The following is a 26,027-nucleotide window of genomic DNA, read 5'->3' on the forward strand; positions in this document are numbered from 1 at the left end:
CGCTTCCCCGGCCCGAGGGCAGCCCCTTCCGCCGGCCGACACCCCACGCGGGCGTGGTCCCTGCTTCCCGGGCGGTGCCGCGGGCCGGAGGAGGCCGCCGACGCGTCGGGGTCCGCGCGGGGGACCTGCGGCAGCCGCGCGAGCGAAGGCCTGGCCGCGCATTCCAACCCGTTCAGAGTGAAGCAGGACATCAGAAGAGAAAAAGAAAAAAGGCCGAGCCGGGGTGGCCGGGGGCGCGGGCGGGCGGAGGAGGGAGGAGGAGCCGCGGGGACCCGGGCCGGGGCCGGGTCGGGGTTGGGTCGAGGCCGGGCGCGCGGCGGGAGCGCTCGGGGCGCGGGCTGCACGCGGCGCTCGGACCGCCCCTCCTCCCGGCGCCGCCGGCCGCGGCCCAGGCTCCCTCGCTCCGCCACTCCCCGCCCCTCCGCTCTCCCTCCCGCCTCCCGCCTTCCCCGCCCTCCCCTCCTCCTCTCCTCCCTCCCGGCCTCCCTCTCCCAGCCAAACTGAAAGCCGGACCCCAGGCCGCCTCCCCGCCGCCGCCGCCGCCGCGCCCGGCCTCCCCGCGAGCGCTTCACCATGGCCGGTTCTGTTTTCACCTTATAAAGATGGCGGTGCGGGATCGCTGTAACCTTTAGACTAATGACTGTCCGAAACATCGCCTCCATCTGTAATATGGTGAGTGGCCGCCACCGCCGCCGCCTCGGGGGTCGCGCCCCAGGCGCGGCGAGGCGAAGAAAGGGAAACCCGAGTCGCACGCCCGCCCGGCGGCCGGTGGGGGTGGGGGCGGCGGGGGCGGCGCGGCGCCGCCAGAAGTTCCCGGCCAAGGGGCAGGGCGGGCCGGTCGCGGCCCCGAGCCCCCCGCCCCCTTCTCGGCCCCGGGACCGGGGACCCCGCTTGCCGGTCCCCGGGCCGAGCCGCTGCGCCTCCGCCCTCGGGTTGCGGTGGAAGCGTCTTGGGGGGGAGGCAGAACCCGGACGTCCCGGGGGACCGGGTTGGAGGAGAAGCTGGTGGGGGGGGGCACCCATCCTGTCCTTGCCACAGATAAGCCCTGCCGGACTCCCTGACCGCCCTCATCTCATTTTTTAGTTCACTCCTTAAACTGTATTTAAGATTCACTTTGCAGAGGCAGTAGGTGTATCTGGTGAAATCTGAAATGTGATAGAGCTGTAAAAAAGTGCAAAATTGTGGTTAGGGAAGTGAACTTCTACCTGGTTTAGGAAAGCATGGCATTTGCTTTGGATGCCTCAGTTTTCCCATCTGTGAAAGGGGGACAAGGTTATAAGGCAGTAACAATTAGAGGCCCTAAGGGTGGGGCCGGCTGGGGGCGTGGAATTGGTCTCCAGGATTATCCTGCCTGATCCACTGTAGACCTAAGCGCGGACTGGTGGGCGTGGACACCGCAAGGGGACCTTGCTGGGCTCCAGTTTGGACTGGGTCCATGACGTGGTGATCACTTTAACTTGGGTTTCTCCCATTGCTTTCCCTTCGTTTTCATTTTCTGCGGGAACAGCCTCCAGCCCTTGGGTCCCCAGGGTGCATCCTGCTGGTACCTCTACTTGTCAGAGCCTTGGAGAGCACAGCTCGCCCCCTGGAGTAAGGCATTGCCTTCCTGTGCACGATGAGAGAGTGTGTGCTTTGCCTTAGCTCTCCAGGGTTCCCCCGCCCCGCATCAAGTCTCCCCTCCCCCCAGCTGAGCGGAACACATGCTCTTTTAATGCCAGTTTGGGGGAACCTCCCTTGAAGCTAATAATACAGGCCACTAAAGGGAATCTGAGGAGGCTTGATTGAGAAGCCTGGGAGTAAGGTGATCTGGCTGCCCTTCCCCCATCACCCAGCTTTATAAATCTTCTGTCCCACATTCTGTTGCAAGATTAACACATGGGAAAGGAGCATTAGGGAGCCATGTGTTAGCTCAGGGGTGGAACCAAGACCCACTGGTGCTGGCTTCAGTTTTCAGCACCGTTGGACGCGGCTACCGCTGTGGTCGGCAGAGCAGTTGCTGGGCCTTCCCAGAGTGATAGCTGCAAAGGTACTGGTGCAGGACCAGATGTGGTGAGTGGCTCCTGGCACGTTTACATTTCCTCTCTTCCTTCCTTCTCCACACAGAGACAGGTCTTCTGCTCCTTCCTGTCGAGTGGCATTAATGTCGCTTGGTGCAGTGAAAAGATGATGCCTTTCCTCTCCATCTCTCTGTCTGCTAAGACCAGCTCCTGAGGGGAGCTCTGAAACCAGAGCATCTCCAATACTCTCTTTCGTGCCTGCTGGGGTGGCCTCGGGCTTACAGGGCAGTGAAGCTCTTGGTGGTGTTCCTGTCCTGCTTGTGTGTGGCGACACCTCTCTGTATTGAAGCAGGCTGGAAACTTGAGAGCTAGCACGTCCCAAGATGAAGTCAGTCCCCTGCTTTTTTTTTTTTTTTTTTTTGGCCCTCAGTGCAGTTGGGGCTTCTTGGTGGCACACCTGAGTAGAATGTCACAACCTGTTTCCAGTGAAACTTGGCCAGGGAGGCAAGCTGCAGGGAGGACATGAGAGGAGCGGGCTAGCACTGTGTCTGGAAAGTTGGCATCTCATATGGAGTCCCTAAAAAGGCCCCAAATTTAGGGTCATCACCCAGGTGAGGTGAGGAACCAATAATTCATAACTAGGGAGTCTTAAGTTTCTAGTTTCTATATGGACACTGTGCCTGGAGTAAGTGATATGAAGAGCTTGGGCTCTAAAGTCAGACTTCCTGGGTTCAGTGACCTGCTTCTAACATACTAGCTTTTCGTCCTTGAACAAGTTGCTCTCTGTACTACTTTCCTTATCTATAAGAAGGGGATGATAATGGTTCCTACCTCATGGAACTGTTGTATTAAATGAGTTACTGAGCCTAGTATGTAGCAAGTACTCATTGAGTGTTAGTTGTTATCAACATCATCTTTCTCGTTATTATGTCATCTTCAGTGGTTTAAAGGACAATGGGTTTGATGTCTTCTTGTACCTGATGGAAGCAGCCACTAAGATAACCCACATGTTCATTTATGCAAACCAAGCTGACTGCAGTATAGGGAGGCTGGGACGGGAATCCTTAACTCCGCCCCTTATAAAAGGCTGCTCAGGTCATCGTGGCCCCTCCTAGTCTTGCTTCCCACAGAGGAGGCTCCCTGATGAGGAGACTGCTGTCTTTTCACTTGATCAAACATACGTTTTTCATTGGACTTCTCTTTAGATTCTTCACTTGATGATGCATTGTTTCCAGGTAGGTTTTCTATGGGTCTCTCCTCACTGTTTCATTTCTCTCTGGGGCTCTTACTGATCCTTCCCACTCCCAACTCCATTTGGTCCCAGCTGGTCTGAGTCGTAGTTAGAACGAGTGGCAGGTTTTTTTTTTTTAAGCAGGTCATTTGGCTTATTTTAAACAGGCTGATGTGTGTCCAGAAAGAGTGTTAAAAGATATCATCCTTCTAGGTAAGACTTGTACAAACCGACCTAGCATTGAGAAGTGGATTTGTTTCATCCAGCGGACGAGAAAGGACCCAGCAGAGCAGGAAAAACCTTGTAGCAAATCCTTTGTGTGATTGAAAAATAAACACCTTCTCTTTTCCCCACACTTCTTGTGCCAGTTTTAGATACAGGGGTTGTGGAAAATATTCACATCCCCCCACTTGTCCCCTACCCCACTGAAGTTTTACATTCCATTGGCAGTTTAATGCGAGTTCCCATTTGTTTTAATTTCACTTCGTGTGAATTCCTGCCATAGTGATTCTTGATCAACTTGCTTAGGGCTTGTCAGCTTAGCCACACAGCGTGTCTGGTTCAGAGATAGTAAAGCTTGTTTGGCTGGTGTGTTGTAATTTTTAAAATGTACTAGCCGCTACCAAGCATAAGGAAATGTTCCTTGTTGATAATCTTGTGACTTTTGTCCAGACCAATGGATTTAACTTCCTACATATTTTTATGGCCCTACAAATGGAAGGTTTTTTGGGGGGTAGATTTTCTGTTTGAAGAGCCTGAGGAATTTTCTGAAGAGGAAGCATTTGTTAGGAGAAACCCAATGTGCCCTCTAGAAATGTGACTGGTACTGATGCAAATTGGCCTAAATCATCAAAACTTAATTTCACTTGTTAATAGCGCTGTAAGTTGTGCCATGGAAGAAATGCTGTGTGTCAAATAGATTACATTTTGTTCTTGAAAATGGCCATCTGTTGAGGACCTTTATGTTAGTGTTGGCACATATTATGTGTAGGTACTTAATTGAATGAGGTGAGTCCCTGTCCCCAAGGAGCTCAGTGGTTTCTTATCTTGTGGGTAAAACATTGGTAAAGATGAAACAATTTCAATGCAGTGTGGTATCCACAGGGTTAAAGGTTGAACAAAATCTCAGAAGCGAATCAGTGGACTGATGAACACAGCAGGATGTTTCTGTAATATAATTTGCATTTGACTCAAGTTTGACTATTTTTTTTATTTGGTATGAGGACATGGTTATGGTCAGCGTAACTTAGAACTGGAATCTGTGCCATTGAGTGTCTCTCCAGCTAAGCCTGAGTCTAATGGTGCCTCTGGACAAATTGTTGTATTTCTTGGGACCTTAGTTTTTTTCCTCAGCTTGTAAAACTGATATATATTTTTTTGGTTGTCAGAAACTTCTTAGCGAGTAGTAGTTTCTGGAGTCTTGACTTGAGTGGCTAACTACTTTGTTTAAAACTGTATTGAATTTACCAGATATTACCATTTCAGCATTCATTGAACAACCCCAGGATATTATTGGACACCACTGTGCGTGCCAGATTTGAATTCTTGTACATAGATGAAGTCACCTTGATATGAAGGGGAAGTAAAATTAGTAAACATTTGTAACAACGCTAGAGGATTTTTATAGAGATCACTTTATGTTGGTAAGTCAGTTACTTATTTGAGGCAAGTGTTTTGAGAATAGTTGAAAAAAATTTTTAAAGTTATTTAAAAATATGTAAATCTCAAAATTTGGAAGAGATAACTTGCTTCTTCCTCTATTACTGTTACTCCTTCCCGTTGTCAAAGATCATTGGAAATCGTAAGTTGAGTTTAGTATGTCAGCTCGGAGAGGTTAAGGTCACGTGTGAGCGTCTCCACTGATACTTGTCAGATTTAGAAATTGCAGCCTGAGGTGGCATGGGTTAATGTTTAAAGAAAAACTCTGTTCTTCTGGCCTCTCAGATCTAATATGGAGGAGTTTGTGTTGGGTTAGGACCTGACAATTAGGTCTACAGATTCTTCTTTGTTTTTCTTGGAATCGTAAGGGAAAACAAAGCTGAATGACAATATTTAGTTAGAATTAATGTGATACCATTTTCTGGATATCAACTATGTGTGTTCCAGTTCACCCAAACAATAAAACCTATTTATTTATTTTTCATTAATGTGGAATTTTGGTGTGTTTGGGTTGTAACTGAAAGTAATTTTCAGTTTTGATTCTCTTGAGCAATTAAGAGAAGATTGTCTAGTTCACATCTTCCCCCTCCCTCTCCCCCCTGCCCCAGTCTGTTTAGTTAGTTTGAATGAGTTGAGGTTTTATGATGGTATTTAATTCTGTGGTATCATCAGAAAGGTATCTCTTGGTGGTTTTATCTCTGGCCTACCCACGGAGCCAGCCCAAAGCAAATCGATTGGGAGAGATGTAAAAAAATGGTGTCTTTTAGTCTAGTTAACTTTTCTGGCCTAAGTATTTTAATGTAACTTCTTACAATAAACCTTCACTTGGGAGAAGATGTTTGGGAGAGATGATTGGGAGAGATGGGAGAGATGTAAAAAAATGGTGTCTTTTAGTCTAGTTAACTTTTCTGGCCTAAGTATTTTAATGTAACTTCTTACAATAAACCTTCACTTGTGGTGGAACCAAATGCTAGTCTAAGGGTTTGAAAGGCCTTGCTGATCTTTTACGAGAATAGGCCACCCCAAAATGAACCAGCAGAAACGTTTCTTGAGGCAAATAAATTCTGTGTCAGCAACCAACCCCGGCACTAAAGGCTTTTTGGAATATTTCTGTTCTGGGATTGTGGCTTCGAATTTTGGGGATGTCGTAAGTCCTCTACATGGAATTTTACCATGATTCTGAGAATGATTATTTGCCATGGGTAGTTTGAAGAGCGAGAGGGGAACCCTGTTGGTTCTCTGAGCTTTCCATTTGTAGGTTCAACCTTCCTCCTGCCCATCAAATTCTTTTTTAAAAAAAAAAAAGTATTTATTTGGCTGTGCCTGGTATTGGTTGCGGCACGCGGGATCGAGCTTCCTGATCAGGGATCGAAGCCGGGCCCCCTGCGTTGGGAGTGCGGAATCTCAGCCACCGGGCCACCAGGGAAGTCCCCGTCCAGTTCTGATTCCACTCTCAGAACCCCCAAATGCTCTCAAGTAGCTCAGACTTGGGACCCTTTTTCTAGGTGGTGATAAATTTCAGGCCTACAGAAAAATACGGAGACTGGTAAGAGTGAACACCCAGTATCTTCCCTCCTGTGAAGAAATAAAATATTACAAATACAAGTGAACCTTTCCCCATCTCATGCCCTTCCCACCAGACAATGACCACTCTTCTGAATTTGGTGTTTATCACGTTTTTATACCTTTACTAGATATGTAGGTCTTCCTAAAGCAGATTTGAGTTTTGCTTCCTCATGTTTGTAATGCTGAACAATTTGTTTGCTTTTGTTTAAATAATGATTTTGAGGTTTATCCATGCAAATACATGTAATTCTAGGTTATTTTAGCTGCTGTATAATATTCCATCACATGAATGTGCTACAGTATATTAATTCATTTTATTGTTGCATTAGAATTTTGTGTGTGTGTGCCATGACAGTTTTGAACCTGTCTCCCTGTGCATCTGTTTAGAGTTTCTCTGTGGTGCATACCTAGAAGGGAAATGGCTGGGTCAAAGGAAATGGGCATCTTTGACTCTAATATATTGCCTTATTTCTCTCCAATTTGCATTCCAGCCAGCAGGTTTGGGAGTTTCAGTTGCTCCACATGCTTGCAGACACTCAGTATTGTTAGACTTAATGTTTTGCCAGTCCGATGGGTGTGAAATGATATCTTTGTGGTTTAAAATTTGCAATTTCTTGTTTTCTAGTGAGGCTGAACATCTTTTCATGTGTTTATTTTGCTGGGTTTTTTTTTTTTTTTAAGAAGATGTTGGGGGTTGGAGTTTATTAATTAATTAATTTATTTTTGCTGTGTCGCATCTTCGTTTCTGTGCGAGGGCTTTCTCTAGTTGCGGCGAGCGGGGGCCACTCTTCATCGCGGTGCGCGGGCCTCTCACTGTCGCAGCCTCTCTTGTTGCGGAGCACAGGCTCTGGACGCGCAGGCTCAGTAGTTGTGGCTCACGGGCCTAGTTGGTCCACGGCATGTGGGATCTTCCTGGACCAGGGCTCGAACCCGTGTCCCCTGCATTGGCAGGCAGACTCTCAACCACTGCGCCACCAGGGAAGCCCTGCTGGGTTGTTTTTTTCTTTCTTTTATTATTAATTTTTTTTAACACCTTTATTGAAGTATAATTGCTTTACAATGGTGTGTTAGTTTCTGCTGTATAACAAAGTGAATCAGCTATATGTAGGCATATATCCCCATATCTCCTCCCTCTTGCGTCTCCCTCCCACCCTCCCTATCCCACCCCTCTAGGTGGTCACAAAGCACCCAGCTGATCTCCCTGTGCTGTGCGGCTGCTTCCCACTAGCTATCTGTTTTACATTTGGTAGTGTTATATATGTCCATGCCACTCTCTCCCTTCGTCCCTGCTGGGTTGTTTTTATTTTTTAATTTTATTAAAAAAAAAACTTTTTATTGAGGTATAGTTGATTTACAATGTTGTGTCAATTTCAGGTGTACAGCAAAATGATTCAGTTATACACACATATATATATATTGTTTTTTAGATTCTTTTCCATTATAGGTTGTTATAAGATATTGAGTAGAGTTCCCTGTGCTACACAGTAGGTCCTTCTTGGTGATCTATTTTATATACAGTAGTGTGTATATGTTAACCCCAAACTCCTAATTTATCCCCCCCCACCACCCTTTGTGCTGTTTTTTTTTTTTTTTCTCTTTTTTTTTTTTCAGCCGCACCACACGGCTTGTGGGATCTTAGTTCCCTGACCAGGGATTGAACCTGGGCTCCTGGCGGTGGGAACACCGAGTCCTAACCACTGGACCTCGAGAGAAGTCCCTGTGCTGGGTTGTTTTATTATTATTATTTTTTAAATTTTTATTTATTTATTTTTGGCTGTGTTGGGTCCTTGTTGCTACGCGCGGGCTTTCTCTAGTTGCTGAGAGCGGGGGCTACTTTTCATTGTGGTGCACGGGCTTCTCATTGCGGCGGCTTCCCTTGTTGCGGAGCACGGGCTCTAGGTGTGCTGGCTTCAGTAGCTGTGGTGCTCGGGCTCAGTAGTTGTGGCACACGGGCTTAGATGCTCCATAGCATGTGGGATCTTCCCCGCCCAGGGCTCAAACCCCTGCATTGGCAGGTGGATTCTTAACCACTGCGCCCCCAGGGAAGCCCTGGGTTGTTTTGAATCCAGGGGCTCGAATCCAGGGGCTCGAGAGCAGTTTTCTAGGGCTTGAAAGTCAGGATTGCGGTGTTGGTTTTGTCTGCACGTAGGGAAAAGGAAAATGAAGGGGAGCATCAGGGAGACCAAAGAAAAAGTCAAGCAAGATAAGGATGGAATGGAAGATAGAGGCTGAGGACATGATAACAAGGTGGGGAAAATGTAGCAAAAGGATTATAGACTAGAATGGAGAAGATAGTCTTGAGTGTTGAGAGGAAATGTGGGATCTTTTACTGTGCTAGCCAGGCCTCAGTTCAAGTTACATCGTTCATGCCCTGTTTAATCGAATTTGGCTTTGGTGAAAATCGTGTCTGGGGCCTCTTCCGGTGAGAACAGCAGCAGGGCTGGACCTGTGGAGCTTTGTTCACCCAGTTGCTTTTTGAAGTTCTGTTAGAAGGGCAACGTGAAGTTAGTGTTCTTCCTGAAATACATTTCTTTGTCCTTCAGGTTAGATACACTGTGCAGGAAACCAGTTTTTATCGGGATCTGCTTGAATGTACTTGTGGAATTATGATCTCAAGTATTTAGAAAACATTCCCTGTGCTTTATTTTAATTTTCAGAGTATGATGAATGTCACCTTATTGAACGCAGACACGTATGGTTTTAAAAATATGAGTAACATTAACTTAAAGAATATACTTGAGTGGTTCTTCGGTGTACGAAAGAATTGTGCCCACAGGTGCATTCTTTTATTAAAAATTCAGCCTCTGGGCTTCTGCCCTCAGAGATTTTGATTACGTAGGTCTAAGGCAGGAAACCTGGAATCTGCATTTTAATAAATATTCCCTCCTCTACTCACTCCCGCTTCCTTCTGTTGCAGGTGAGCTAAGGATCACAGTTTGAGAAATGTTGCTTTCCTTGGGTAATAACCTTGGCCTCCTAAAAAAAATATATAGCCTATAGAAATTATCTGCCATGTGAAAGGTTTTTTTAAAATCTATATAAAATTATTTAAGGTAGTAATTTAACTTCAAGAGCTATAGATCGTTGCCATTCTGTAGATGTATTTCCTGATATTAAATAGTAGAGTTTTATTGCTTTATGTTCCTATAACAGGGATTCCCAACCCTGGCTATATATCACATCCCCTGTGAAGCTTTTGAAAGTAATTTTAAAGAAGTTAAATCACAAAACATTAGCACCCAAAAAAGTATGGAAAAAAAGAATGTAATTTAATATATGTTATATACCCAAACGCCAACCCTTCAGATTTAACGGACTTATACATTAATCATATTTGGTTAAGATCATTTTTTAGATATGCTACCTTAAAAAAAACCACTAACCACCCCTATCTCTTTCCTATCCCCTCCTCCTAGAACTGACCATTTTCCTGAAGATGGTATGTGTTTACCATGCATGTCTTTATACTTCTGTTTTTGAATCCGTAAGCAGTATATCTGTGTGTGTACAACTGTATAGCCTTTGTGACTATCTTTTTTCACTCAACAATTATATTCGAGAATATGTTGGCACATATACATCTATTTATTTTCTCTTTATTCATTCTAAGGGCTCTTTAACAGTATTTTTTGACTTCACAATGGTTTACCTATTGATTCCCTTATTTAGGGACAGTTGGATAGTTTCCAGAATATTCTGTCTGGAAACAGTGCTGCAGTGAATGTTCTTGTTCCTGTCTTCTTTGCACACATGCCTCCATTTCTCCAGGATATAGTCCTGGAAGTGGAAATGCTGCTCTTAGGATATGCTCGCCCGCAGCTTCCCTAGGTATTGTCAAATTGTTCTCCACAGTGGTTGCATGAATTGGAGCTTGTCTGAGAAGCAGCATCTAGGGCTTCAGCCTCAGTTTCTGACTGTATGGAGGTGTAGGTAGGTCTGGAGTGGGTTTTAGGCACCTGCATTTTTTCCTTAAGTGCCACCCTTGATTCTGATCAGCACCCAAGGTTGAAAAAAACCAACCTTTTTTCAAAGGTGTTAGACTGGCAACCCCATGAGGGCAGGAGCTACGTTTATCTTATTCACTGGGGATTTCCCAGCATTCAGCACAGTGTGGTAGATTCACAGTAAATAATTACTGGATAAATGAATGAAGAGATGCAGCATGGGAGAATGGAAGGATTGCTTTGCAGTAAAGCAGTGCTCCTCAAATTGTCTTGTCTTTTTTATTTATTTTTTTTTTCCCCTGTCATGCCGTGCAGCATGCGGGATCTTAGTTCCCTGGCCAGGGATCAAACCCGTGCCCCCTGCAGTGGAAGCATGGAGTCATAACTATTGGACCGCCAGGGAAATCCCTCCTCAAATTGTCTTGTCTGCAGGAGTTACCTGGGGATCTCGTTAAAATGCAGATTCTGATTCAGTAGGTTAGGAGTGGGGCTGAGATTTTGCCTTTCTAGCATCCTCTCTCGTGACCAGATGCTCCTGGTTTGGGGAGCACACTTAAGACCCTAGGGAGAAAAGGAAAACAATTTCTTTTTTCCATACAGCTCTAAAGTGGAGCAGTTTGGGGTTTAAAATCCTGCTTGGTAAATCTCAGGGCCTGTTTCCCCATCTCTTTACAACACAAAATGGCATGATGAAATAGCCTCCTCACTGCTTTTTTTTTGAGAATCAAAGGATATCTTGCCTGCGGAAGCGTTTTGTGAGCTGTGATGCCCTCACGCATATTACTTTTTCATAATTCTCTTTTAGCGAATGAACATTTTCCTTCAGTTTGTTCAAAGCACAGAGCTGTTGGTATTGCAGGAGCCAATGGGATCCTTTCATCTTGACCTGCCATCTACATTTAGTGGGCATTTTGGGAAAAATAGGATTGGGGAAGGAGGTTGGGCAAGAGCAGAGGCAAAATTCATCAGATGGTGCGGTTCTGACTGCGGGTGCTGAGGAAGTGGGTGTCCCTTCTCACTGTTTCTTGAGTGTGAAGGGCTAGAATGAGGTCACATCTCTCCCAGTCAGCTCTCCAATTTCTTCCCCAGGTCAGACACTTAAAGTGAGAGGGGGCACGCTCAAACTAATTATTTGATACTCATTGATCTATAGGTGTAATCAGAGCTATTCAGGGCAAACTAGGCCTGTGGTCAACCCAAGGTTAAGCCACCACAGGACACTGTCATTTAGGTACAAGTTTTCAGGATGCTTTGGTAACTGGGGTCCTGCCTCATCCATCTGAGAGAGGCCGGCTGGTGTGGAGAGTGGAGGGCGGATGAAAATAAAATAAATACAAGTAAAGTGACGTTTAGAACTCGTGTGTATTGTGTGCTGGGGTATTCCCAAGCTTCTCTTCCTCTAGAGAAAAGCCATGGACTGCATCCACTTCGTTAGACCAGTGATTCTCAAGTGTCAGTTTGTTGTCCTCCACGCTTTTCATTATATCTCAGAACCACCTGAACTTATTTATTTAGTAGTTGTCCTTAAGTCTGCTCAGCTTCTTTTAATTTGGCCTCATTCTGTGCTATGACATCTGTGAGGTAATGGGTTTGATGAGCCGGTTATGTGCCTTTTAAATACATATCAAAAGCGTAGTTGCTAAAGTTAAAAATGTTCATATTCGTGCCACCTAAGATTATCTCCCCTCCCTTGGGCATTCATGGTCTGTAGTTCAGGAGACATCGGCTCAGATAAGAGGTTCTTTATGGTGGTTCGCCTAACTGGCTCTTGGAGGAGCCCTGTTAAACTGGTTTGCGGATGGCAGGCTGGTGAGCTTCCCCCCCGAGGCAGGTCAGCCTGTGGATGGGATCCGGTTGGTTGGATGTGAGAGCTGGCCATCATCCACCCTCTCAGAGACTCTGCTGCTCATCCATGGCACGTGGGTGATGAGAGAACTTCCCTCCCTGGGGCATTGTGGGGCGTAAGTGGAATCATTTGTGTCTAGCGCTTAGCCCGGTGCCTGGCCATTTTATTGCAGTTTTCTTCTAGAGCCCCCTCCTTCCCACTAGCAAAGGAGTCCAAAGGCTGTAGTGGAAAGAGCCCCGATCTCGGGATCCGAGGTCCCGGGTTCCAATCTCGATCCTGCCACTTTGTCACTTTTGTGGCTTTGGGCAGGTGAGTTTAGGTCTCTGGGTCTGTATGAGAGCCATTCCTCCTGGTGAGCAGTTCTGAGAAGGTGAGCCAGCATGTTGTAAGCTCACCGTGGCTTCCAATCTGAGACAAGCCCGGGGAGGGGAAGTGCGTGGAGCGGACAAAAGGAGGAAGAAGCTGTGATTTCCGACTGAGATGTTGGAAGGCTCAGGACTGAGGGTGTGTGGCAAAGCTTCTGTAATCATCAGTCAGGATACTGTGTTTTTCCTTTCCTGGTAATGAGGGCACATCATGTGGTAAACGATTTTCAGTCATCTGATAAGCATAAACATACCCTCTTGTGTTATCTGGTGTACACTTAGGTATTCCTAACAAAAACACGTGAGGCAACTAAGCTCAGTTTCTTCCTTTTTTAAAAGAATTTTTAAAGAAAGTTTTTGAAAAGGTGAATATGAGTTACATGGTAGAAATTTTAGATTGTACAAAAGGATGTATGTTGCAATTATACCCACCATCCAATTCTTGTCTCTGGCATCCAGCAGTATTTGCTGTTTCTTCTGCTTCTCTTCAGAGGTATCTTATGCATACCCAAGCAAGAATGTTTATATTTCTCTCCTAGTTTTTAAAAACACAAACAGTGCTTGTAGCATATACTGAACAGTCTTGATCTGCCCTTTGCTTTTTGTGTCTTGGGCTTGGGTCTGTGCTAGTAAGTACAGAGCATCCTCATTCTTTTTTTATGGCCGCAGAGTATTCAGTTGCCTGAACATATTGAATTCACATAACTAGCCCCCAACTGATGGGCTTGAAGGTAGTGTTCCAGTCTTCGGTTTTTTACAAACAAGGCTGCAGGGAACAACTTTGTCCCTACATCATTTTGCATACTTTGGGGTGTATCTTGTCAGCTGACTTCCTAGAAATGGATCTGCATTTGTAACTTCGATGCATTTGTAACTGCCAGATTGCCCTCCACTCTCAATATGTGTGACTCTCGTAGCCCACAGCCTTGCCAAAGTCGGGTGCTCTCCAAAAGCTTTTTTATCTTTGCCAGTGGGGGGAGAAAATGGTGTCTCGGTATATTTTTAGTTTGCATTTATCATATTAGAAGTGAGCTTGAGCAGCTCTTCACACATTTCAGAAAACAAGCTCAATTTCATTTAACTGTTTTGCTGTTGGCAATTATTTTCAAAGTCTGTAGGGAAGGACCAGTTTTATTTTTATTTTCAATCTGTCACAGACTAATACTTTTGTAAAATACAATAGAACATTAATTGCAAAATGGAATAGAAACCTCAAAGTTGCTTAAAACACCGGGTCCAGTTGTTTTATTACCAAACTCTACAGGTGCAAACTCACCCGGTCCATTCATTGTACATGTTTTCAGTTTCTGAACTTTGCTCCCGGGCAGAGCAATAATGCTTTGAGCAGTACCGCTGTGAAGACCTCCTGCTACCTCTCTTTTCTCCGCTTGCCATTCTGTCTGGGGAGGGGAGAAGAGAGCACAGAATTTTATATTTTGTTTCATAATCAATACATTACAGGGTGGTTTCAGTACATTAGACTAAAATATCTCTGTTAGTGCAGTACCGATGCAAGGGCAGGGATTCCACACTGTGAGGTGGGGATACTGCTGTCCTGGTTTTTCACTGATGAAGACCTTGAGCTCGAACTACAGAGGGGGATGAGGGAAGTACTTGAAATCACCCTGTTAGTTAAATTTGAGGACTTGGCCTCTTTGACCTGGGGCTTTGCCAGGATCCTGTGACACCAATGCTGCCTTTCAGGGAAACGATGAGAAGGGTACCTTTGGGTAAAGTAGGAGCTTAAGAGACCTCATCGTCGAGGAGGCAGCTTGGTGCCTGTGCAGAACACTGGGTTGGGAGTGAGGTTCTTGGTTCCAGGTCACTGAAGTCAGGGACTGGGGTAAATACTTCCTCCTCCACCTTCTGCTAGAAGACAGACCCAGCTCTTTGTTCTCCTTTTTTTTTTTTTTGTGGTACGCGGGCCTCTCACTGTTGTGGCCTCTCCCGTTGGGGAGCATAGGCTCCCGGACACGCAGGCTCAGCGGCCATGGCTCACGGGCCCAGCCGCACCATGGCATGTGGGATCTTCCCGGACCGGGGCACGAACCCGTGTCCCCTGCATCGACAGGCGGACTCTCAACCACTGTGCCACCAGGGAAGCCCCTCTCCTTTTGAGTTGAAATGTCATCTCTGCCTGAGGACTTTGTTATGCTGTGTCGAGCCACAAAGAGAGTTGTTTTACAAGCCAGAGGCTCTAGCTGCTGTTTACTGTCCTTCCTATGATGACTTCGGATCATTATGTATCCCAGGGTCATCTTTCTTCAGCTGCAGACATTTTTGCTTCTGCGTTACATCATTCAGTGAAGTCACGTTGAGGTTTTTTCCAGAGTTGTTTCTCTCTCCCCAGTATCGTATAAGGCATGGAAATGACGTGCTATCCTGGCGCAGAATGAAAATGCCCTTTAACTGCCTTCCTGTGGAAGCCTGGAGCGGGGCAGAGGAGCATTGTTGAGCCAGGAGTTGGAGTCGTGATGGTATTAAGATTGTGGGTTCACAGCTGACCTCTGCCTCATACTAACACTTGACCTTGGCCAGTTACTTAACCTCCATCAACTTCATTTCCCTCACTTATGAAATGGGGATAGTGAGTCTGAGTGTGTGACTTCTCTGGAGGGAGAGCATCAGTGTTGCTGGATGGGACCAGGTGATGTGTGTGCTCTCTGAGCAGGACGGGCGGCATCCACAGCCCCTCTGGGTATTGCCCGCCCGTGGTTAGGTGATGTGTGATGGCCAGCAGCCAAAGAGGACACTCTCAGAAGCTGCGGCCCTCTGCCCAGTCTCTACGTCTGCAGCTAAGGAATTACTAAAAGGATGAATGAGAAGACCATCTTCTCTGACTTGTGGTCAGGAGCTCAGGCTCTGGACCTGAATGGCCTGGGGTTGAGTCCTGGCGCTGCCTTTACTGGCTGAGTGAGCCCGAGCAGGTTCCCTCTGTTCTTGCATGAGTGGCATGGGGACAGTAAGTGGGACTGCCTCGGTTGGCGGACAGTGGAGTCGATGAATACAGAGACGTGAGGTTCTCTGAACAACGAGTGGCACATACTGCTTACCCTGTTTACCAAGTTTATTTAGTCAGCAAATTTAGTAAGTGCTTTTGTATGCCAGATGTTCTGCATGGTCCTAGGAGACCAGTCAGTCACAACCCTGTCCTCATAGAGTTTATGGTCTAGTGTAGGGGTTGACAAGCTTGTTGGTAAAGGGCTCAATGGTAAATATTTTAGGCTTTGTGGGCCATGATATCTCTGTCGCAGCTACACAACTCTGCTGTCGTACTGTGAAAGTAGCTACCATAAGTAAATGAGTGATCGCAGCTGTGTTCCAATAAAACTTTATTTACAAAAACAGTTGGTGGGCCACATTTGGCCCATGGACTGTCATTTGCCAACCTGTGGTCCAGTGGGAAGACAGGTGTTAAATAGTCACAAATAAGTAAGTTATTACAAATTGTGATTAGTTGTATGAAGAGACACACAGGATTCTGAGAGAGGGAAGGGTCAGGGAAGGTAGCTGTGGAGAAGTGACATTGAAGGCAAATGCTGAGTAGGAGATGGGGGGAAAGAGGGGACAGCTCTGAGGGGCCAGAGAACTGGCCACACTAGTTCTGAGCCAAGAGGCTCAGAATCGCAATCTGCATTTCTGTCTCTGTAGAGGCACAACAGATGCTTTGCCAGTTTCTTTGGATAAGAAAATAATGGCGGTTTTTTCCCTGATACATAATTCATACTACTTCTCCCAACTCACCCCTCCCAAATAATCCCAACACTGAGAGATGAGCTGTATTAATATATTAACACATTTTGTTCTGCATACTTCTGGTGGGTCCTTTCTCTTTCTGTTCTTTTCTTTTTTCTTCTATTGTCAGTATCCAAAAATTTAGAAGTTAGGGATGTGAGAGTGCACATTTTTCTAGTATTAGGTGTAAAATGGTTTACTTCTTAGAATTCATTTCTGCTTTTTGATCTTGTTTTCACTTACTCCTATTTTAAACAATATTATTTTCTTTTCCTATTTGGCTAGATAAAAATCCACAGCCCGAAACCATTTTGAAAAAAAAACCTATTTCCTCTTGACTACATCTCAAGTTTCTCCTGATTTTCAACCTCAATTTTATATTCTCTTAAACAGGTTGCAGTGTTCTGTGGTGATTTTACAGAGAAGGACACCTGTGCTCCTCATTCTAGAATATTTTGAATGGTGCCTCAGAGGCAGGGGTTTACCTGTATAACTCTGTGACCCCTTCTGTTTCCTCGGTTTTTCATTCCTGCAATTCTGGGACTCTGAGGGGACCCTGCCACCTTGAGAGTCAATATTGTGTAGTGCTTGGGAGCATACACTCTGGAGTCAGATGGTGTGAGTTCAAACCTAGTTCCAGTACTTATTAGCTGTGTGAACTTGGATAAAGTTACTTACCCTCTCTGTGCCTCAGTTTTCCTATCTTTACATCTTTTTTCTTTTTTTCTTTTTTTTGCGGTATGCGGGCCTCTCACTGTTGTGGCCTCTCCCGTTGCGGAGCACGGGCTCCGGACGCGCAGGCTCAGCGGCCATGGCTCACGGGCCCAGCCGCCCCGCGGCATGTGGGATCTTCCCGGACCGGGGCACGAACCCGTGTCCCCTGCATCGGCAGGCGGACTCTCAACCACTGTGCCACCAGGGAAGCCCTTTTTTTTTTTTTTAGTTTTCCTATCTTTAAAATGGAGACAATAAGGACATCCACCTCACAGCATTATTGTGAGGATTAAAATGAGTAAAATATACATCAAGTCCTCAGAGCAGTGACTGGACACAGTAAGTGTTATTTTTGTGATGTCTGTTATTATTACTCATTATGTGGAAGCCAGTGACTAATTCCTCCTTAACCATCCTTGAATTCTGGCAAGTGCTTCTGACTCATCCTGAAATCTTGAGCTGCATCACTTCATTTTTGCTTCACTTTCTCCTTAAGGCTCTAGGAATGACCTTTTGTCATCAGAAGTCTGGGAATACTAGAGCTTCTGAGAATTAGTCCTCTATGTACTTTTGTACTTTGAAAACGTACTTGATAAGTGAAATAGCCGTTTTTGAATATAGACTTAAAACTGTAGTTTTAGCAACAATATTCACCTCTCCTGTCGTATATTTTAATTCATGGTTTATAATCAGTGACTGTTTCTCTGTGTACTTAGAAATCCTTACATGTTATTTCGGGCCTTTCTCCACTTTGTACAGACTTGAAAGAGATCCTGCCTGCCTTAGGATGCAGAACTGGGGGAGGAGGTTTATGTTTCTGGGCCTTGGTTTTTTTCATCTGTGGAATGGAGCTGATCTCCAAGACCCCTTCCTGGTCTCTGTTTTTGGTTTAGGCTCCTGCATATTATACAGTGTTCTCATTGGTTTTCTTTTTTTTTAACACCTTCATTGGAGTATAATTGCTTTACAATGTTGTGTTAGTTTCTGCTGTATAACAAAGTGAATCAGCTATATGTAGGCATATATCCCCATATCTCCTCCCTCTTGTGTCTCCCTCCCACCCTCCCTATCCCACCCCTCTAGGTGGCCCAAAGCAGGGAGCTGATCTCCCTATGCGATGCAGCTGCTTCCCACTAGCTATCTATTTTACATTTGATAGTGTATATATGTCATTGCTACTCTCTCACTTCGTCCCAGCCTACCCTTCCCCCTCCCCGTGTCCTCCGGTCCATTCTCTACATCTGCGTCTTTATTCCTGTCCCACCCCTAGGTTCATCAGAACCATTTTTTTTTTTTTTTTAGATTCCATATATATGTGTTAGCATACGGTATTTGTTTTTCTCTTTCTGAACTCCTTCACTCTGTATGACAGACTCTAGGTCCATCCACCTCACTACAGATAACTCAATTTCGTTTCTTTTTATGGCTGAGTAATATTCCATTGTATGTATGTGCCACATCTTCTTTATCCATTCATCTGTCAGTGGACACTTAGGTTGCTTCCATGTCCTGGCTGTTGTAAATAGTGCTGCAATGAACATTGTGGTACATGACTCTTTTTGAATTATGGTTTTCTCAGGATATATGCCCAGTAGTGGGATGGCTGGGTCGTATGGTAGTTCTACTTTTAGTTTTTTAAGGAACCTCCATACTCTTCTCCAAAGTGGCTGTATCAATTTACATTCCCACCAACAGTGCAAGAGGGTTCCCTTTTCTTCACACCCTCTCCAGCATTTATTGTTGGTAGATTTTTTGATGATGGCCATCCTGACTGGTGTGAGGTGATACTCTCATTGCCATCATTCTGATTATATCCTCCTGGGCAAGAATCTGTCTTCTTCCCCCCTCCCCAGAAGGAAGGCATTCTAACATGTTTTCCTATAAACTGCATTTAAAATTGCTTTAAAAGAAATGCCTTTCTATACCCATCTTATACATTTATGACTCATCCTTCACAAGTTGTTGTTATTGTTGGTTTTGTGTTTTTGTAGCGCCCCTTGGCAGTCACACAGTTGCTTTCAGAAGTGCTGTGAAGAGTTAGCATTACAGTCTTCTTGTTGGAACTTGTCCCAGCCCAGATTCTATTTTTAATAAAGTGTGGTGCATTGTTTTCAAAGGTTACCAAATTTTTTACTGACGAGAATGAGAACTGTGTTTGTGATTTACTGCTCTAGATTAGTTTTTTGTTCAGCATCTGGTCAGTTATTCTCAGTGCCTCCCGTTTGCCTTATGTGTCACAGTGCTTGGTGCTCGCGGTAGGACTGCAGGCTCTTGGGTTTGCAGCACACCTTGCAGTTTACATAGTGCTGATAATGTTCCACGTCTTGTTTGATTCTCTCTGCCCCCTGAGCCACAGGCAGGCCGAATATCCCACCTCTCAGCCAGGAAACTAAGGCCAAGAGAGGGGAAAGCAAATTCACACCGGCGGGGAAAATGGCCTCGTAAAGCTCTGAGCTGTGTGCCGTGGGCCTTCGACAGCTGGTCTGCAGGGTATTAGTTTGCTGACTTTCTCTGACATTTTTTATGACAAAAATAATACACGCTGATGGTAAAAACTTTGCACAGTTGAGAAAACAAAAAGCCCCCGGTGGCCTGTCATCTGCCAGCCCCGCTTCCTGGACGCTGGTGACAAGTGTTACTAATTTCTCAAGTATTCGTTCTGGAATTTCCATTAGAATGTAGGTGTTGAAGGCAGGCCCGAGCCGCTCTGTCCCTTTGGGTCCCTCAGAAGTAGAGTCGCGCTGGACACAAAAGGGCTCAGCGTCTGCTGCTTGAAAGGAGGACATTTCCAGTAATTGTCCTGTACACACACTTACTCTCTCACACGTTCTTATTGATACTTATCGCTGTATCTTGGACAAATTTTCATAGCCATACCTATAGAGTAGCTTTACTTTTTTAAGTAGCTACATGGTATTCCATCCTGTTTATTACTGTAATTATTTGACCAGTTATTTCTAACGTTTTCCTCTTGCAAACCTTGCCGGGGGGGATCATCCGAGATGTTGCCTGCTGCTCGTTCCTTCAGTATCCTTTTTCCATCTCTAATTTTGGCTGGTAATAGAGCCCATTTGCCAGGCTCCCCTGGCAGCTAGGTGTGGCCGTGTGGCTGGGTGAGATTCTGGCCACTGGGATCATGAGCAAAAGTGATGTATGCGACTTCCAGGAACATTCTTGGAAGAGAAGACGCAGTCTCTCCCCGTCTTGTCTGCTTCCCCCTGGCGGAGGTTGTTTGATGATAGGGGCCGGAGTGACCATGTTGGTTCCCAAGATACATTCTTGAGGATGACAGAACAACAAGATAAAAGGAGCCCGAGTCCCCGGCCCTGCAGAGCTGCCGCGTCAGGCCTGTGCTGCTTCCTCTTGAAGTAAACTTCCGTCTTGTTTAAGCCAGGCCTGGATTATTTTGGTCCCTGCTATAGTCTCTGTATCTTTTCTACCTGTGTGAGTATAGATGTGGAACAAATTGCTTAAAGAAGAATTGCAGGATTGAAGGATGTGCTCATTTAAAATTTCGATTTATACTGTCTAGTTGATCTTTAAGCTCCCACCATCTCTCATGAAACGTTCCCCATCATGTGTGTGTCCTTTTATCATACAGAGATTTACATGGAACGTAGAGAACTCCAAAATCTGTTAAAGATGCACAAAAATTCACGTTACCAATGGAAAATGCTAGCATGTGAAGCAAGAGGTTGGTTCCAAATGTCAGTATCAGTGACGTTCTGTATCCATGGGAAGGAATTCCTAGGGTGTATATTTATAAAAGGGAAGGGAGAATGGGGAAATGGAAGAGGGCACCATGTAGGCCTCACTGAACAGTAGATCGGGAGAGCTCACACACCTGTGTCCAAATGATCATGGACGTGGAAGCAACTTGCACGGCCCTAACCATCCCCATCTATGCACGCATGCATCCATCTATCCAACCAACCATCCACTCATTCGTCCATCCATCCATCCACCCACCCACCCAGCAGGCCCGCGCCTAATCTGTGCTAGCCACTGGGAGTGCAGTATTAAGCAGGTCAGACATAAGTCATTGCTCCTGTGAGACATGTAGTTGAGGGGATAGGAAACATATTAATAATTACATAAATAAGAATTGGAGTAAACACTGTAAGGGAGACAGTATGCTATGAGTGGAGAGTGGAGGTTGTTGGGGGAGGGGTATGTTAGTTTCCTGTTGCTGCTGTAAAATAGGACCACAGACTTAGCAGCTTAAAATGACAGGAATTTATTCCCTTCGAGCTCTGGAGGTCAGAACTCCTAAAATCAAGGTGTCGCAGGGCTGCACAGCTTCTGGAGGCTCTAGGAGAGCCTTTTCCACTTTCTAGGGCCTGCCTGCAGTCCTTGGCTCTGGGCCCCTTCCATCGTCAAGGCCGGCAGTGTAGCATCTTCCGGTCTCTCTGTGAACTGTGCTTCTGTCGTCACATCTCCTCGCTGCCTCTGATACTCCTGCCTCTTTCTCATGAGGACCCTTGATGACACTGGGCCCATTGAGGTCATCCAGGATAACTGCACCCCCCCCACCTCAAGATTGTTAAATCAGTCATACCTGCAGAGTCCCTTTTGCCACATAAGTTAACATATTCACAGGTTCCAGGGATTAGGGTGGGGACATCTTTGAGGGGCCATTATTCTGTCCATTACAGAGACTACCTGAATCTAGGGGTGGCCGGTAAAGAACTCCCTGAGAAGGATGATAGGGTACAGCCAGGTGAAGAAGCAGGGGAAGAGCATTCAGGTGATGGATGGGAGGGAACTTGAGGTACTTGAGGACCAGAACAAAGGCCATCCTAGCAGGCCAAGTGTATGAGAGAATGGGTGGCAGGTGACATTGGAGACAGCAGTAGAAGTCACTGGAGCATTTTAAAGCAGATTTGTATTTAGAAAGAGCAGTTTTGCTGCCATGTTGATGGTGGGGTTAGAGGTGAGCAAGGTGGGTGTCGGAGGCCATTTAGGAGGCTGTTGTAATTCAGATGAGAGATGCTGGTGGCCTGGTCCCACTGGTGGCAGGAGGTTCAAGAGAAGCGAAGGGATTTGAGAGATTTAAGGAGAGTGAATCGGTCAGTAGTGTGCTGTGGTGGATGGCCGTCGAGTGTGGAGAAGGACGTTAGGCGTGGCCCTCAGGTTTCTAGCAGGAGCCAGGTGGAAGGTGGCATCGTCATGGACAAGTGGGGAAACACCAGGAAGAGACTGGATTTGAGGGGAAGGAGAAGTGAAAGCTCTAGTTTCGGGGTAGAGTGATTTTGAGGGCCTGTGAGACAAGCAAGTGGAACTGTGTCTTCACCCCGCCTGAATGGGCTCAGAAGTGAGCTTTCTGGGATGAAGGGGAAGCGTTGGAAATGGTTGGCACGTAGCTGCTGATTGAAGCCTGGTTGTTGCCTGGACCCTACAGAAAGAGGCATGGAGGGAGGGAAGAGGGCCTTAGACAGCACCTGGAGAAAGCCAGCAGCTAAGTGTGTCTTCCTGAGTTGACCATGTGTGGAGCTCATCAGGGGTAGAATCCAGAAGGGAATATTTTCAGGAGAGATGGGGAGGTGAGGAAATAGAGACAGGTCTTAGCGAGTATTATGGAAAACTTCAGACATATTGTATTAGTCTATTGCTGCTGTAACAAGTTACCGTGAACTTAGCAGCTTAGACAGCACAAGTATATTACCTTATAGCCTGGAGGTCACAAGTCTGAACTAGCCCCACCCGGGCTAAAATGAAGGCAGTGTGCGGCTGTGTTCTTCCTGGAGGCTCTAGCGGAAACTGTTTTATTTTTCTTGCCTTTTAAGCTTCTAGAGACTGCCTGGTTCCTTGGCTCCTGGCCCCTTCCTCTGCCTACAGAGTCAGCGAAGGCAAGTTGAGTCCTTCACACATCATAGCGGTCCGGTCTGTTGTTCTGATCTGTCTCCCGCTTCTAAAGATGCTTGTGATTACGTTGGGCCCAACTGGATAATCCAGGGCAGTCCCCCTATTTTAAGGTCAAATTAAGTCCTGATTGGCAAATTAAGCCCTTTTACAATCTAAATTTACCTTTGCCATGTAGGGTGACGTCATCACAAGTTCTGGGGATGAAGACCTGGCATCTTTGGGAGACCATTACTCTGCCTGTAAGCATATATGTAAAAGTATAAATGGAATAGTATAATAAGCCCTGCACACCCACCTCCCACTTCTCCCCACTGGATCATTTGAAATAAATCTTAGAAATCATCTGATTCATTTGTAAATGTGTCAGAATAGACAATTGTTTAAAGAAGTTTAGCTATGAAGGGGAGGTGAGAAAGGGGGTGGGGACTGGGAGAGGTGGGAAGAAGACGTGTATGTGTATTTTTAACATGAGAGACAAGGAGGCATGTTAAATTCTGCCGGGCAGGATCTAATAGTGCGGGAGCAATTGACCTGCACGAGAGCGAGGTCTCCATCATTGGGAGAGGTAGGCGCACAGGTTTGAAGGTTTGAGAGTGTGAAATTAAGAGAGTTCTTCTCTGCTGGTTTAATGTTTTTCTTTTTCTTCATTTTCCTGTTGAGTGGGAAGCCAGTGAGAGGGGCAGAGAGGTATATAGTTTTGAGGCGCTTGGGGAAATTTGGAAAAGGTCGCTGTGGAGTGGAGAATGAGTGCCTCAGAGAAAGGGTCTTGGAAGGTGGGGACGTGGGCCGCTTGAATTTGGTGAGTTCGAGCGAATGCAATCAGCCTGAGGTGCAACTTCTCCCCCCTAGCGCTGCACATCTGTCTGGGCGTATTGTTCAGAGAAGGTGAATAATTTGGTTCCCATTGGGTGGGTTTTTTGCCAGGTGGTGTGAGCAAAGCATAAGGTGAGGGGTGTTTATAAGAGCCACTGACATCATGATCCATGGACTCTAAGCTGAATGAGAAAGGAGAGGAGTGACGGGTCCTGGCGGGTGTACGAGTGGCTGTGATGGGATGAGCCGACAGACAGAGTCCAGCCTGGCTGGGTTTTGGGGTGGTGACCAGGTCCGGGGTGCGTCTTTGGGAGTGGGTAGCTGGAGTGGAGTGAAATAAAAGACAGCTAGAAAAGAGGGCATGAGTTGCTGAGAGAGCAGGGTATGGGAAGGCACCGCCACGTGGATCCTGAAGCCACCCAGCACGATGGCAGGAGACAGGGTGTAAAGGTAGGTCGTCGGGGCATGGAGGGGTCAGGCGAGACGAGGAGAAGGGAAGGGGTTCGTACGGTGCCGGGAGGCACGGGCTGCACAGGGTGGATGTTTTGACGAGATGGGTGACGGTGCAGGGGTCTGGAAGCGATGCTGGGGATCAGAGCGCGGTTGACCTCCCCTCCTGACCCTTCCAGACCGTGTGTGTGCGGGGGCTGTGAGAGGGGGTGAGCAGGCCTGACCGGAGGGAGGGCCAGGTTTCGCTGACGACACGGCTAGCTCACTTTCTTCTCCCCCGAGCTGTGCTGTGGGTGCTCCTGGCCTGCTACCTCCATGGTATTATCATATTATTATAAGAATTCTTATTATATTATTCCTCCCACCCAGGTATTCTTCCCCTGGGTCACCGTACTTAGCCTGAGTCACAGCCAGCCGCCCCCCACCAGCTCCCTCTCCAGTGGGAAAATATTAAGAGAGAAAAAAGCACTCCATCCAAGAATTCCCGAATAACAGAAGTCAGGGATCGAATCCTTAGATTTAATGAGATCTGTCTCCATGTGCTCTACTTTTATATCTGACATTCCTCCTGGGCTCTAAGCCATATATTCTAATGTTGTTTCAAAAATGGCTGTGGGTATATTTAATACACATTATTTACATCGATTGATGATTGAGATGTAGCTTTATTGAAAACTTTTAGTGAGTTTTGTCTATACCATAAAATCCTGCTTTCATATAAGTATTATTTAAAAAATTCAGCCTGTATGTGGAGTCACATTATTGTGAAGGCAATGAAACCCTGCCTCCCCCGCCCGCCCCCATGAAAAGATAGTGAAACTGTTGTGTGCAAAGATGACCGCTAAACTCAAGGTCTCCGATGACGGTAGAGGAGTTTAGATTGGTGGAGCAGTATCAGGGACCTAGAAAACAAGTGGAAACAAAGGATAGTATGATAAGGGGATGGAATGTACTATTTCTGCTGAGGTCGTGTTTGCTTAGAATTGAGTTATTCTGCATTTCATGTTTGCTTGTTGACACGTGACCGTGTTAACTGGTTCTCAGCCCACCTTTTGGCCATTTCTTTCTGGGATGGGAGATTCTAGTTATATGAGCCCAGAATAAGTAGCAGCAGCAGATTTAGTTTTTACAAAACGTAACAGTCTCTTTTTAAAATACCTGTCTCCCAAATCTCTGAGATTCTGTGAGCTGTGAGTCTTCCGTGATAGCCTGAGGACGTGAGAAGCTGTAGGATGATGTTAGAGCCACGGGTATACGTGGGGCCTGTGGTCCTACCCACCCCCTAACTACTCACCTGATTGGACTGAACTTTGGTCGCTCTTCCTAATCCCAGCAGACCCCTCCAGGCCTTGCGGGGGGTGGGGTGGGGCGCAGTGATAATCAGTGTGCTTTTGCCAATGACCCCTTGGCCCTTAGCGGGGCTCAGTAAATGGTTTTGTCATAGGATTGCTCTGCATAGCCTTTGGTTAAGACCGTGGGCTCCCGAGTCTGACTCCTGGGTTCAAGTCCTAGCTCTGCCACTTACTGCCTGTGGTCTTTGGGCAGGTTCTTAACCATAAGTTCCTGTCTGTTAAATGGGGATTATGATAGTAAGTACTTACCTAATGGGATGTTGTGAGAATAAATAGTGCAGTTCCTGGCATATATAGTGGGAGTACCCAGGAACTTATTGTCATCGTGTTGGAGTGTTGAACTTGAGTACACATGGCTCACCAATTTGATGCATTTGGGAACTGTTAGGTTTTAAATTGTATTTCTCCATTATTTACAATATTCCTTGGACATTTCACTTTCTCAGTAAGGCCCCCCCGACCACCCTATTTAAGCGGCAATGATCTACCC

At 46.1% G+C, this 26,027-nt stretch overlaps 1 protein-coding gene across 3 annotated transcripts in view; it reads left to right on the plus strand.

Annotated features, from left to right (window-relative positions):
* Nucleotides 1-514: 514 nt before the first annotated feature.
* The window catches only part of USP46 (ubiquitin specific peptidase 46), a gene marked incomplete at its 3' end in the record, with an annotated part of 62,438 nt that continues 36,925 nt past the window's right edge, over nt 515-26,027 (plus strand). For all 3 annotated transcript variants that reach the window (XM_082653369.1, XM_082653370.1, XM_082653368.1), the window contains exon 1: nt 515-672. In XM_082653369.1, the coding sequence (XP_082509495.1) occupies nt 637-672 (36 nt within the window). In that variant the 5' untranslated portion in view covers nt 515-636. The remainder of the gene's footprint in view (nt 673-26,027) is intronic.

The sequence above is a fragment of the Grampus griseus genome (genome assembly GCF_964374135.1).
Source record: "Grampus griseus genome assembly, chromosome: 4".
In the NCBI taxonomy this organism is placed as follows: Eukaryota; Metazoa; Chordata; class Mammalia; order Artiodactyla; family Delphinidae; genus Grampus; species Grampus griseus.